The 15,307-nt window shown below is 38.6% G+C and overlaps 1 protein-coding gene and 1 long non-coding RNA gene across 3 annotated transcripts in view; one reads left to right on the forward strand and one right to left on the reverse strand.

Annotated features, from left to right (window-relative positions):
- The window catches only part of LOC100650311 (protein 60A), a 42,036-nt gene extending 27,373 nt beyond the window's left edge, over window positions 1–14,663 (forward strand). Inside the window, exons 4-6 of the mRNA XM_003393195.4 lie at window positions 10,075–10,263; window positions 11,005–11,081; window positions 11,203–14,663. Coding sequence (XP_003393243.2) covers window positions 10,075–10,263; window positions 11,005–11,081; window positions 11,203–11,463 — 527 coding nt within the window. The 3' untranslated portion in view covers window positions 11,464–14,663. The remainder of the gene's footprint in view (window positions 1–10,074; window positions 10,264–11,004; window positions 11,082–11,202) is intronic.
- The window catches only part of LOC110119577, a 49,709-nt gene that overhangs the window by 33,724 nt on the left and 678 nt on the right, over window positions 1–15,307 (reverse strand). The window lies entirely within an intron of this gene.

Consider the following 15,307-nt stretch of genomic DNA (forward strand, 5'->3'; position numbering starts at 1 on the left):
TCTTTAGATAAGCTACACCTGTTGGCTGGCCCACGAACCGATGAGCTTTAGATCATTGATGATTTTCGTTTCTTTGCACGGTCGTCGAGCCAGATCTCTTCACCGATCTGGGAACGGTGGTAGCCTTGGCCGATTAAATCTTACCGGGATAACGTACGAAAAACAACCAGCTACAGAGATCTCGGGCTAATATTCCGGGCGAACATGTGTTTTCTCGGTATATTCGAGTGCCAGAGATGAGATTCATCGATGATCTTCGTATCAGGCTTCGATGTTTAAGCAGCTATCGGCCCGTCAGACGAATAGGATCTCGAAAAGGTTCGCGTTGAACGTTCATTAAAATCTTTTTCATCGCTCTTTAACTATATTTGCTTCGATTATTTCTATGTCGACGTTGCTTGATCAATTTTATCCCTCCGAATCGTATTTATTTATACGTTAAAGAGAAATCTTCGACACGCTCTCGTGCGCGTACGTACGTAGTTCTTTGTACATCGATGGAAATTCGAGCGTGGTTAGTCGATACGAGCGAATAACCTTGTACGATCTATTCGTCAATGGAGTTTTATCTGCACTGGCTGGCTTGCAATCCGTTTTGTTGTTACACGTTGTAGAATAAATTGATCGCGTTGAATAAGTGCCGGTTGCGTTCGATATTCCGAAGGAAAGATCGAGATAGGGCGCCTTGGATTACCGACATCGACGCAGTAATTGGATCACGATTGTTGAATAATTGAATAATGCTAGAATGCTTTATATCGCGTTCCACCTAATTTTCTTGCAAAACTCCTGTCAGTCTAGCGGGAATACACGTTGCAACGTCAAATTAAATTATCGTTTCAGGCCTGAAACGATCCAGCGAAATAATTACACCGATCCCTGCCTATCCAGTTGTCGGAATCGAAACATCTAGTCTTCCACCAAGCTATTAACGATTATCCTTTCTCTTTATGGCGATCAATCGGAAATTGAATTTCTTCGCGCAGAAAACAGTAACAACATAATCGCTGTAATAACGACGCAGTGGTTTTTGTGAAATTCTATTAATCATTCAGCATTCTTAACTTTAACGAGAACCATCGAATTATTTAACATTCTATGATTAAAAAGGAACTAGTATCTTCCTACCCGATTCGACTTTTGATGCTGAGATTTTATGCATACAAAGGTACGAGCATCAAACACTCCACTCTGTCTGTATGTGCTTCGCGTATTCTATGCTGGAAAAGAACTAACAGGGCCGTTAAATACTTCACTTGGAACCAACATCTTTCCTCGAGCACTACTTAAAAACCACGATTCATCCTGTTCCCGAGATTCGAAGACCGATTCTTCTACGAAAGGAAGCTCAAACAAAAAGGAAAGAAAAGAAAAGAAAAGACGAAATAAATGAGGAAAGAAGAGGGAATAAAAGTCAGACGGTGGCAGTAACTAACAAGCATCAGGCGAATGTTCAACCCAGCATCTTCCATTTGATGTCTCAGTTTAAATCCCTTGTCGGCAGAATTTCGAACTTCGAAACCTATTTCATCGTTTCGCTCAGTTTTCGTCGCCGACCAAGATGATTGAAAAACGTCCAACGAAAAGAACCGGGCGATTTATGATCGACAATAGCGAAAAATATATAAATTAGAGATGTAATATTTTAGGTTTTTATTTGTTTAGTGATCTTGAGACCAACGATTCAGCGATTTTCTATTCTATGATTAACAGGTGTGCTCACGATACCTGACGAGGACAATTATTCTTTTCTTTTTAGTACACTTTCCAATGAAGGTGATTATCTTTTTATTCTTTTTTTAATTTGTATATTTCTCCTTTTACTCTTTCGTCACTGTGAGATAAGATTTTTACAGATTTCTACTCGACTAATTAACAGTCGTCGGCAGACTGTTATTTCCAATAAAAAAAAATTGTCAATTTTCTGAAATTATATTGTATCGTCATCGGAAATGAGCGTGTGTACCAAATTTCAGCTTTCTAGCTGGTCTGCAAGTGGGTGAAATTTCGTTTACAAAAATTGCACTCAGACAGACAGACAAACAGAGAAGTAAGCCAAATACATAAAAAGCATTAAAAAATTGCTAACGTTTGCTAACGTGAATTTGCTTCCATGGAAACGCGAAGAACGCAAGGGCAGTAAATGGTACGTTTCCACGTGGCACAAAGTCATGACTTTCCTCTCGAAGAGGAAGGGAGGGAGGCAGCAGTAGAATGTACTGCTCTAACATTCAGTGTCATGACTGTAAAGTCACGATTTAGTGTCACGTGTAAATGTACCTCAAGCCTTAAGCAAGTATAAACAGTTGAAAGCATTCGCAACAACGTGTTGATGATAGCATTACCATTAATCGTTGCCCATGTTCCAAGGAACCATCGTTTTGTTCTACGAAACACATATACGTATGGCTGGGATTAATTTCGATGCAAGTTAATTTCGGTACAAGAGACTCGTACAATTAGATTACTCTTCGTTTCTAGATAACGTTTCATCTTCCGAATTTACAACGAATATGAATTAAACAAGTTGATTTCGAATCTCAGAATGAGTATTTGTAGACTTAGAAAACCGTACCTCTTACGTATATTTACATATTATTATGTAAAATATTATGTAAAAGTAATACGCTTGTACTGTAAAGATGAGAAATGTTGAAAATTAGAAATAAGAAAAATGACATATATACTTATACGCGTGTATTTCAAGTAGGTGTTACATGTTTAAAGTACTCTTAGTAAATTGAAATCTACTTGGTCAAGGTTCGATCATACTCGAAGATATGGCTCGTGTTTCTCTATTGCTCCTACTTTCTCACGTTACAGTTCGAACGTATCCTTTTTTCCTTCGAAGTACGTACGTACGAAATGCATGGAACTTTCTAGTCAGATTCGAATCTATTTACGATGCACTTGATCTCCTCTCTGCGAATGGGCTTTTGCTCGCAAACATTTGCTTCGTGGAGAGGATACTTGGCAAGTGTTTCAATGCGAATGATCGCGAACATTAGCAAACGTTTATTGGAGACGTTCGTTCGGTGGATAACAGAGTTAAGAATCAGTGTTGGTGATCTTGGAGGAACGGCGCGTGTCTAGCTTGTAATCGTTGTATCCTCGGCGCGATACGCGCAGGTAACACTTGAGAGGTCTGCCATAACGACATCGTGGATATTAAACGAGGCACGTTTCAGCACGAGAACGAGGCATTGGGACGGTCATGTATACGCGAGAGCTTGAAATGCCTATGTATTCGTGCGTACAGTTTGTTGTTTGCCGCGCCTAGATCATTTCGTTGCTTGCCTCTCTCACCTCCATACGCCTCCTCCTCTTCCTCCTCACCGGTTTCTCTCTCTCCCCACGTCGATCCTCCTCTTACCCTCCTCGCACCTGTATATTTTCTCTCTTTCTCACTCCTCTCTGCTTCTCTGCTCCTCTCCTTCGCGAGCACAACCGGTTTATCTTTGATCATTCAATATAAAACACAAGATCGGAGGCGCACACCTCTGCGCGCGTTCACGTATCCACAGGTATCCGTTGCATACATCGAAAGAGCCACGATTCCGTTCCTCGGTAATTCTTCCCTCTCGCTGTTTCTCCTTCTCTTATTCCCTGCGCGACGTCTTTCTCTTCCTTTGACTTTTGGCTCCTCTTTGGTTCGTCTTGTCCACTCGGTTCGTCTCCTCCCAATCCCTCGCGTTGATCCCTCTTTTTCTCCCGTTCTATCCCCTGCAGGCGCGTCCCTCTTGCGACACGCATTCGCACGCATACTCTACGCTCCTCTCCTACTTTTTCTTCTCCCTCTTCTTCATCTTCTCCTTCTCCTTCCTCTTCGTGTTCTGCTTCTTCTCCTCCTCCTTCTTCTTCTTCTTCTTCTACTTCGTCTCGTTTGGTTAAGAGCCCCTCGGTTTGTTTGCACTGGTTCGCCGTGACGCGGACGCGCGCGCGGCTCCTCACCGTCCGCCTCCTGGCCAGAGGAAGTTTCCTCCGGTTGCAGAAAACCAGATGCTTTCGAAAGTATAGCCGCGGCTATCTCTCCGCTTCTAAAGACCGGCTACACACCTCCGCGTGATACGCCCACGCGTGTGCGTCTAACTGCGTGCTCGGTCGCTCGCTCGCTCGCTCTTGAGACTTGCGACACCTTGCTATCACCGCGAAACGAAAACGAGCCTTTGTCAGATGCCTTCGGATTTATCCAGCCGATTTTTATCGTCCCATCGAAATTTCAAGGCAGAGCCGCTGATCACTGATTTTAGAAAGTTCGTGGATCTTTCCTAACGCCGTGATCTGTTATAGAAACTCGCGATCTTATTAGAACCTATCGTTTCATTTCTACGTGTTTCGAAGATTCTTGTCGGCAAGTTTTCAGAATTTTCTTACCTAACTGCGTGATTTTCCGTATGATTTATACGTTCTGTATATTTTATACGTTCGTGTGAATGATAATAATAATATCTTTATCGTATCAATCACGTTGATATATATATATATGTATTAATCACGGGAGTATTGGTTCATAAAAATCACTTAAAAATATTAGCTTAGCAAAGTATTACGATTATGATATTTGGCAAGGATTACGTCGGTTTATCAACATGACGAAGTAATGTTTGCAATTTTGTTACCAAACAGCGTAATACGCTCATTTTTCGCGATCCCAGTTATGTGTATTTATTTAAATAGCCGTAATAATATTATTATTTGACCATGATGTTGTTGGTTTATCGGCAGTTTCCACATCGTTGGCGCGGGTGTTTGAAAAGATGTTCGTGGGTAAATAAATGTTTGGCGATCGTCGTATTTGTCGGGGAATGGACTAGTGGAGGCTGCGGTTAGCGAAGATTCAAGAATACCGTACTCGGTTTCTCTCTTCTTCCGGTGATCTTTTCCACGGGCTCCGAGAGAGCAGATTTTATACGCCGTTTGAGAGAAATGTCCACGATCGTCGTTTTATTGGACAATCAAGGTATTGAGTGGGAAAGAGAGAGAGAGAGAGAGCAAGAGAAAAAGATTATCTATGGCTGAGAGAACTGTAGAAAACTCCACCTAAGAACGGACGATCGTGACGATAGCGTTAATGCTGTGTGTTTTACTCGTACTTATTGCGATGCTAATTCAGCGGTAATAGAGTCACTATCGGGCCATTAACAGAGCAATGACAAAGGTATTTGACTTGTGCGTGGAATGTATGCCAGCTGTGCTGATGTTACGTGCTTTACACTTTTCCCTCTGTTTGTACGACGATCTTTAATCTTTTCGACGACTCGATTGTTTTTTTAACTTTATCGCAACCAGCTTGGTAGACAGATTTATTTATTTAACAAATCACGGCCAGACTTACGGTACAAGGAAGGAAATGAGTTACGATAATGGATAATAGATGTACGACAAAGAAAACGAAAAACAGCTATAAATATAGGAGAAAATTTAAGAATGATATATATAAGAAAAAAAGGCGGACGAAGAAAGTTAAAATGATAATGACACTCTACGAGTTAAATAATTGCAACGTCGATCGCCTTAGCTTGTAGCTAAGATTCAGAGAAGAGATCGCCTCGATCGGAGATACTATTTGCATAGTTGCATATTCCGATGACGGGATTACAAAAGTTGAGATCACTAGAGAAGACAGATGTTTTTAATATCAGGTACACCCTCTAGTTTCTAAATAAAACTAACAAATTCCATTTCGATGCGATATAATATTTCGCAGTTACAAATATATAAATTAAATTATTTAGTAGCAGATTTAAGAGTAACAAAATGGAGAAACTATAATTATGTTCGTGATTGCTAGTAATTGCAATTTTTATCTGCTAATTTCCTACAGGATTTAGCTATAACCGGATGGTATCAAAAAATCCCCCTTTTTTGAGAAAAATATCTTCGTTTCAAGGTTTTTAAAATTTTCCTACATGAAATTCTATATATTTATTTTCGAAGGGAGAAATTTAGAAGGGAGTCTGATACTACGTTAGGACATTGGCACACGTTTTTAGATCGCGTGAAACGTCCTCGAGAGTTGATAATTTTTGATTGAAACGAATCGCCAGATGAGCAAGGTTCCTCCACGTCCTTGACTGTTGAAAGCATTGCGAAAGCGTTGCCGGTTGATCTAGGACTGCCCCTTTGTAGGGAATCGTTTTATCCTTGAACCTCCGGCAGCAAGAGGACACGCCAAGAAATTTGCTTTTTATTACTCTTAATATATGGAAACTGGATCAGAAGGATACGCGGATCGAAGAATCCGTGAAAGACGTATAATCGGCGGCGCATTAGCCGCCTGGAATTACAGTTCCACGAATTTCACACGTTTTCTGCGTACCATTGTTCTCATCATCGTCTAATCGCAATTTTAATATATCTTTGTAAGATTCGATAAATTATTACGTTATTTATAATTTACGAAGCTATTTGCATTGTTAAAAGATACAAGTTATCAGATAACAATAACGAAACCCTGAAAGTGTAAGATTTCTGGAAATGATTTCGATGAAGATCTTGTTCGACTATCAAAAAGTACGATAGGAAACGAGACGACTTATTTAAAATTATCAGTTGCAAATCTACGCTTTCATTTTTATAACTTTGCATCCGTCTATTAATTGTTTCGATAAATTTCTCGGCTTTCTGATTCTTTCAAATTATTTTATAAATCATCAACGTTATTTTTAGAACGATCTGAGAGTTTCTTCAGCCAATTTCAAAAATTAGATTATTCCAAGAGGCACGACAATGTCGTCAAATGCGCACAACACGCGTCTTCTATTCAGAAACTGCACGAAATTCGTATTCTTGCAATTCCGAGAATAGCAATCATAACGAATTACGTATTCTTACGGTTCAGTTTCCACGCGCATATTAAACGTACCGAAAAATAGGAAATTCGTTTCAAGATGCCTCGTACCTATCATAATACCGTTATTAAAATGTACTTTCTAAATTTTCCTTGGATCAATATGCCAGCTCCTAGATATAATGAGATATAATTAACTCGTAGTTCTTATTTTAAATTATCGTTAATTCCCTTTTCCTTATTAATCAATTGCAGCGTACCGAGTCATGCGATCAGACAGCCGTTTATCCGAACTACGTTTATTTTACTTTGTTTATACGTTCTCACGTATAACGCGCATAATTTTGCTAATGCTTTTCTTGGCAGCTCAAATTTCTTTTGCGTTTTAATTCATAATTCCACTACAAGCGCATGGAAACCACTTCTCGCAATTGTTGTTGCTCGACATATTCTATCATCGCTATCATCGTACTTGGTACAACATATTTTTATATCCTCTGTCTATATCTTCTACCATCCAGATGCTCCTCTTTCTATCGTAAAGTAAAATCAGAAAATCAATCTCTTCACACGTACAACGACAATGCAAATGTTCTACGTACAATCCTATACCGTACGTATTTCGATTAATTTCTTACGATTGCTAATTTTTACATTATATTCGTAAAAATCCGCGTCTGCGTAAATATTCGCAGTCTAATCGGCAGCCTGCGTTCTTTGCTGTTAAATAAAACCGTATAACGAAACTCGGCGTTCCCGGAGAAAGAGACGGCATAATTCAATCGAATTCGCCACGTGCATTCGGCAAGCGGAGGTTCGTCGACAAGCTGGTAGCCAGTCGATTCTGTAACGGCGCGCAAAGTGCAGCAGCAGGTGTCCGCTGCAATCACGGCAAATGCGCATTCCTGCGAGCCAATTTACTAGCTTTCTCGAACTCGGTACGGTCGTGCTCGTAAGAGGGATCATTTGCATACACGGCAATGCTGGCTCGCGGAGACGAGCCGACGGCTACGGGCCTCCGCAATGAGACCGTTTGGATCGTTCGCACGTACACGCGTGTCCTTTCGTTCGAATTTCGATATCGCGCGAAAACTGCGCGAGCCGAATGCGAATCGATGCCGCTTGAAAAATCATCCTGGCCGTCGCGTCGCGACAAACCGATTCTACGCCTCAACGCTTCTTCGTTCTCCTTTTTTCCTTTTCTGCATTTCTGCCTCGTTGTTTCCGCGCGTCATTGTTTCGCCGATCGAGCCGTCGAGAATGCGTTTTCTGCTTTATTACCGGTGGAACGAACGATTTGTATGGCACGCGTACAGGTTGCGGATGAGAATCGAAGCTGTGGTTTGAAGTCGAATCGCTGATTTTATCGAACGTTTGACCTCTCCACTGATTGGGGCTCGCTTCTTGGCATATTAACGATCGTTAAAGTAGTCTTACGTGATTTAATTAATAACGTAAGGTCGGATAAGATAATTAGCGTATCAGCGAGTGCGAGAAAAAGAGAATTCTCGTTGAACGAAGCTGTACAGTGAATCGATAGCGAGATGACCGTTTTTTCCTTTCGGTGATCGTTTTACGTTCCTAGAAGAATAGCATATATTTGTTTCGATTAATTTATTTAATTAATAGCTCGACCAGTACCACAGGACACGTGACGCGTTACACCTTACTATTATAATCCACAACCGCGTCTTTTATTTACCGCAGTTGTTAAAACTCATTTGTTATTTTCAAGTAACCGTTCAATTATACCGCATTAACTAACCATATCGATTGGAAAGTAGGTATTATCGAAACTAGATTTTCTCAAAGTCCTGTAACACGCATCATCTGCGAGCGATAAGAGAAATTTATATGGTCGCAACACGTTCTAAATTAATACCGATAACAACCGTACGCTGTTATTTACTGCTGAAGGTGCAAATTTCCCGGCTGAAAATACGATCCTATACTTTCACGAGGGGTTCCGTTCCAATCTGGTGTCACTATCGCGGCATGGAAATAATATTCTTGACATTAATATCACTAATGTGCAGATCCAAGTTGCGACACTTCATGGTAATTCATGTAAAACGGCTTTATTTTTGTCACACCGCAAACTGTTAGGACAGAAGTATAATTATTACCGCATGAATAATTAAAGCAGCTCCGATATAATTATGATAAACAAGTACCATAACTTCTTTTCAGTTCCGATATACATTACGAAACGAGTCTACGATCATGTCGGGTTCCACGCGTTTCCACCACGGCCGTGTCTTATACCCTGAAATTTCTGTACGCGGCCGCCTCTCCGCGTTTCATGCGTGCCGCGCGACGATAATTAAGAATAATCGATCGATCAGCATGTCAGCTGACAGAACGATCAATTAATTAAACGTGCAAACGGTGCGAGGCAGCGGCCACTTAATTGCAGGGCCAACGTGTTGGGAAACCATGAACTGTCGCCTATATCGGCCAAGTGAACGGCTCCCTCGATCATGCTATCGAGAACCAGCTGACACACCGCCGACTCGAGATTCTTAAATAGTTAATATTCCTGAAGGTTGCCTATTAATAATTCCAACTGGTGGTAGGCCATTCTAACAAACATGCGCGCGAATCGTAATCGTTCACGCGTGCATTCCACTTATCGAATCAAACGGGGTAATTGGGTATCGCCAAATTGGAACGTTTCCTCGTGAGTTACATTGCCGATTGGCCTGAAGGCAATCATGCCAAAAAAAGAAACCTCTTTTCTTATAAAGTTCTTCGGCAATGCTTTACACAGTGCGTCGAAATGCGTGGTCTTGTGAAAGTTAAATCGCCTTAGCATCTTTTCCGCCCATTTCTGCCATCCAAATGTCAACGTTTCTAATTAGCGAAGGGTTCTCGGGAAATAATTGTCGGTCTCTATTCTTTATTGTGTTTATATGTTATATTACTTTGTTATGTTTGTCGTTCGTTTCTACTTTGACGAATTTTTAATTATTTACATCGTTTCGATCGGAGTTGGCTGGCGCTCTTAGAGAATTTTGTGCCATTAAAAGTTTCTACGTTCGAATAAAATATTTGCTACATCTTGGTTCTCATAGTGTTATAAGTTTCCAAATTTTGTCTTAAAAATTAAAATATTTCAAACTATCGTCGGAGAATTTAGCGTTGTTAAGTTCGTGCAACTAAATCGAGAAAAGGGTGTTTTTCTAAAATACGTTGCAAGCAAATTAAACCTGTTTAACGACTGGACGATAGTAAATGCAACGAGTAATCGCATAATTATCAAAATATTAATACTGTGTTTCTAGTACACGAAATGAGACCAGATGACATTGGGATCGTCGGGTTCAGGGGCGATCCTGACAAGCAACCCTTTATGGTGGGTTACTTTAAGAGTTCTGGCATCAGAGAATCGAAAGTACGACAGAAACGAGATGCCAGGAGAAGAAAGAAGAGCGAGTCCTCGAGTTTGGATTATCGGAATAATCCGTACACCGGTAAGTCTGGAAGGTAACGTCCGATGAATCAGTAAATCTATCATTTCCATCTCCATCTTTCGTATTTTACAGTAACATCGAAAGAGAAATTTTTTTTCATTGATATTATAAGAAATGGCTCAAAAAAGTAGTCGGCGAATTTTCCATGAGAAAATCACGAAGATCGTGAAAAAGATTCGATTTAACCGTAATGTACAAAGAAAGATCAATCCAAATCAGTATTTTACCTTGTCCTGATTGCGCGTTAAAGTCGTTTTTGTTCCAATAATTCTACCTCTAAATTGTACTAATATAATGCCGGTTAGACATTTTAACATAAACACCTTAGTTTAACAACTTGTGCGTGTACTCTGTTTAATAGCCTTGTCGACTGTTGGCGAACCCTCGTAATTGACAGCCTATTCTCTTACTCGGAGCACGGTGCAACAAAAATTTTTAACAAGACCATACATAGAAACAAACGGTGTAACGTAAAAACAGTTGAAACTGTAATTTCTCTATCTCGATAGAAATCGATATTAATATTTTCGGAAACATCTACATACGTATGTATTTAATAATTAGAGAAACAAAGAAGCTCGTAACCCGCAATTTTGATTAATTTGAATTCCACTCTTAATACGTAAGAAATATACGTATTCTTTGATTCGTACTTTACCAAGACATTACTAACTGTAAGAAATAACGATGATCGAACGAAGATAACGTGGCGAACAACCGGTAATCATTACCATTTTCCAGATCCAGGCGTACAATACAACTCGAGGACCTGTAAAATTCAAACGTTGTACGTGAGCTTCAGGGACCTGAAGTGGCAGGTAAGTTACGCGAAGAGGCGTAATAATACGCATATTTGATGCAATCATGTGCTACACGATCATCGGCACTTGTAGTTTGCCGCGTACTTATCGATGATCGATATGAATATTTATTTTGCAGGACTGGATCATAGCACCGGACGGATACGACGCATATTATTGCAGCGGCGAATGCAATTTCCCTTTGAACGCTCATATGAACGCGACCAATCACGCGATCGTCCAAACGTTGGTGCATCTGGTTAGCCCTGGTAAGGTACCAAAGCCTTGCTGCGCGCCCACCAAGCTCTCGCCGATCTCCGTGCTGTATTTCCTCGACGAAAGCAACGTTATACTGAAGAAGTACAAAAACATGGTCGTCAAGAGCTGCGGTTGCCATTGATCGTCCGGGATTAGCAAGATGTATACATGTGCGGACAGCGCGTTCGGAACGACGATAAATCGAACGCAAAGCGAGCTGTGCGGCTGAATTTTCCGAGTAGAATCGATCGACAGTTCTTAATTCGATCGATGACGAGTGTCTAGCGTTATGGAATTATTTCTTTTCTTTATTCATTGACATATTCGTCCGTGCGAACGATTTTTATTTCGTTGATACGTTTCATCGAAGATTCTCAGAGTTTCCAATCGTTAGAACGTTAAATAATGGCAAACGCTAAAACACTCTGTATAATTATAAAATCTTATCATATATTATTATTATTATTCTTGCAAGAAATTAAATCGTTCGATAGTCGTTTGATCTTTTAAAATTCTTACACCGCGTTCTAATGAATTCGTATGATTTCCTCAATTGCTTAGAGTGCAATTCGACGTTCGAATTAAGCTGTTGTCGTTCAAAATTCCGCTCGATTCTCGGTTCGACGAAACAAAACTCCAGTGCCTGTTCGCCTGTGTTGGACGTGAACGACAAACGCTGATCGATGGCGGATTTCAAGCGTCGCAAGAAAATCATCGGTCGTCTGGTGCCAAATTTCGACTAGTAGATAGTGTAATTTCTCGAAACAAGTGCTTCCGTACTAACGATCGTAATAATTTTCGTCGTTGGAAAAAGTGAATAATTGAATGGGAACAAAAACGATCGACGAATACGTGCGACTCCGACACGTGATTTTTATCCGATTTTAGTGGATACATTGTAATATACATATGCCCGTAACGATCGGGGTTATCAACCGATGCTTCGAATCGTTTCTTTCTTTCTACCTTCTCCTTCCTTCTTTCTCTTTCTTCCTTTCTTTTTTTATTTTCTTTTTTTTTTTTTTTGTTTTCTTTTAATCAACTCAAATATCTCATCTAATGTTCAAACATTCGATCGGTTAATATATCGTTTAGTGATATTAATTTAATGAAGTCAAACTTCCGATATTATAGTCTGAGAAAAAATGAAACAAAGAGAACGTGGTTGTTCGGTGAATTTCTACATATTTGTTCTGTCGCTGTTTTGAAAAACACATTTGTGTTCGCGTTCTTCCGTTCGCTCGTCGAAGGCCTCTATGTACGCAAGCCGACACGAAAAGGAAAAAGATATCTTTTTTTTTTGTTTTCTTGTAATTAGACTTATTTATGTTTGTAAGTAATGCGTCTGACCGAGAGAATAAGAGCACCGTGTGTAATACTCGTAGCAGATTCGTATGTGTACAGGTTGTTTCATAAGATAATCCATGAATCCAGCAAGTGACAGATCCCTCGCTCAAAAGCGAATTGATTCTTAAGACAGGTTTGTCGGTTGTTGGCTTCTAATCGATCAACGGATTGCGCTGAATAATCAAGAATTAATAATTTTCATCCGAGAATCTCTCATTTACGAAAAGTCTCGCTACTTATCGTATAAAACATTCCACAGAGTAGTCGGTTAATTGTCACCTTAAATATCATTGAAATTCTGAAGAGTGGGAAAGAATTTATCTGTGAAAGATAGCACGATAGAAAAGATACGACGAAATCAAGTGTTATAGTAGGATATTATGATAACTCTATAATACGAAGAATTTATTTGTTATTTATTAGAGGGGGGGAAGATCTTCTCAAGGATTGCGAGTTTGATTAATGTTCATTATTCATGAAATTTAAATACTCAAGAATTTGAATGAACATACCGAAGAAAAACGGAATTTTATCCTCGACTGGGATGATATAAAATATCGCTGTGACGTAGCTCCAACCTAACTTACAATAGTCTGCATTAAGTTATTTAATTTGAAAGTACGTACTTCCTCTTTAATTTGAATTTTCTATCTTACGTGACAAAGACCGTGAGTAGTGTTCATCGCGTAAGATATAAGATATGAATTAAAACGAAGTGACCCAATTCAAATTTAATTTAAACTGTAGCGATTACCTATGGGCCAACAATACCAATCGAAGATTAATATAACACTTAACTTTTGTAATTACAGATAATTGCTTAATTAAATTAGCAATACCTAGACGATTATACATATAGAAAGAGCGGAATAAGAATTATACGACTAAATCTTTTCTGCTATATAATTATTATAAATGAAATATTTTTCTCTAGCTTCCTCATTCCGAGGGATATTAATCCTCTATAACAAGAATTCTTTGTTTCATTTTTATTTAAGAAGAAAGAATTGCAATTTGTTATATATTATCTAAAATCTTATTATTTTATTATACGATAATTATTCTAACGAAATTTCAATTTCGATATGCAACGATACAGTGACAGTAAGTAAAGTAAGAATAAAAGTTATAGCGATGGAAGTAAGTAAAACGATAAAATTAAATTAAATTTCGTTATAGAGGATTAACATGGCGACAGTTACCGAACCACCCTGTACATACTTACACACCCTAGTAACTCAACTTTCTATGTACATGTATGTAAAGTGTAAATTTATATACATATAAGTATATAGAAAGTGGAAAATTCTTTAGTACGATTTTGTAGTATCGTAATTATAATGCGACAGAGAATCAGATTTGTCGACAAAAATAAACATCATAAGCGCATATTTCTCAATCGAAGCGAAAGTACATATTTTCCAAAATCTCGTGCTTTTTACTTTGCGTGCCACATGCAAGTCGGTATCGTTCGCGCATTTCAAAATTACGCGTCGACTTCAATTTGAAACGTACGCGTTTAGCGCGATTAATCGATTAATCGTACAATCGAACGATAATCGCACAGTTTTGTTTTTTCTTTTCTTCTATCTTCTTCCCTTCTTTATTTTTCCCTTTTTTTTTGTATAGATTTCTATTTTTTACAAGCTCTTAGAAAACGTACGAGAATTACGTTATAGTCATACTTAATTGACGCGTGAGATTAAAAGTTTTATAAATTATTCCGACGCAAGATTCGAATGTGGTGCCGCCGCTGCTCGAGATATGTGTCAGCGTTGTTTAATGGCGTTTAACGAGCGTTTAACCGTGTGAATGGGAATGAAGCATAGTCCATTTTAGCTCGTGGGTGCGTGAATGCGTTCGTGGATGCGATCACAAATCAATCGATGAATATATATAGTCTGTGGTATTATTAACACAACTTTTGTAATGACAGTGTAAATATATCGTTGTAAATACGTTCTATAATGCATACTACATAATATGTACAATGTACTTGTGTCAGTTCTTTCTTTTTTATTACCATGCCTCTATGAAGTACGTGAATCATTTTGAATATGTCTTATTGGTAACAGTATCTTTTAATCAACTTAATGATTCGTACCGAGGAAATATATCTTAGTTAAAAGGTTAAAGTTACTCTACTTAGCTGCAAATCTAATTTAATTTACATGATCATGAGTAACAGCCACAAAGCGCAACATTACAGACTGGATAAAAACGAACGTATTCCTAATTCAACTTTATACAAAAGAACGTGACAAATTTTAATATTGTTTGTTATAATGAATTTTAACAATTCATAATAATGGATACTAAGAAAAATGTATAATTCTAACAATTCATAACAAAGAACACTAAAAGTATGAATGTTTTGACGATTGGGTAACGATTATATGCAATTTGTATATTGCTCATATTTACGTTAACAACAATGGATCTAGTACCGATCAGACATTGATAATATCATGATAAAAGTAATGAATAAACTATTTTTTGAAATATGTAATAAGTATTAGTATTGATAATTTGAATTTTTGTATTTATTGAATTCCGAATGTTGGAGACGACATTTTTATTTAAATATCTACACTAAATAAGTTAATCTGTCTGCTGATAGATGGCACTGCACGTACGCC

Source organism: Bombus terrestris, chromosome 1 (genome assembly GCF_910591885.1).
Source record: "Bombus terrestris chromosome 1, iyBomTerr1.2, whole genome shotgun sequence".
In the NCBI taxonomy this organism is placed as follows: domain Eukaryota; kingdom Metazoa; phylum Arthropoda; class Insecta; order Hymenoptera; family Apidae; genus Bombus; species Bombus terrestris.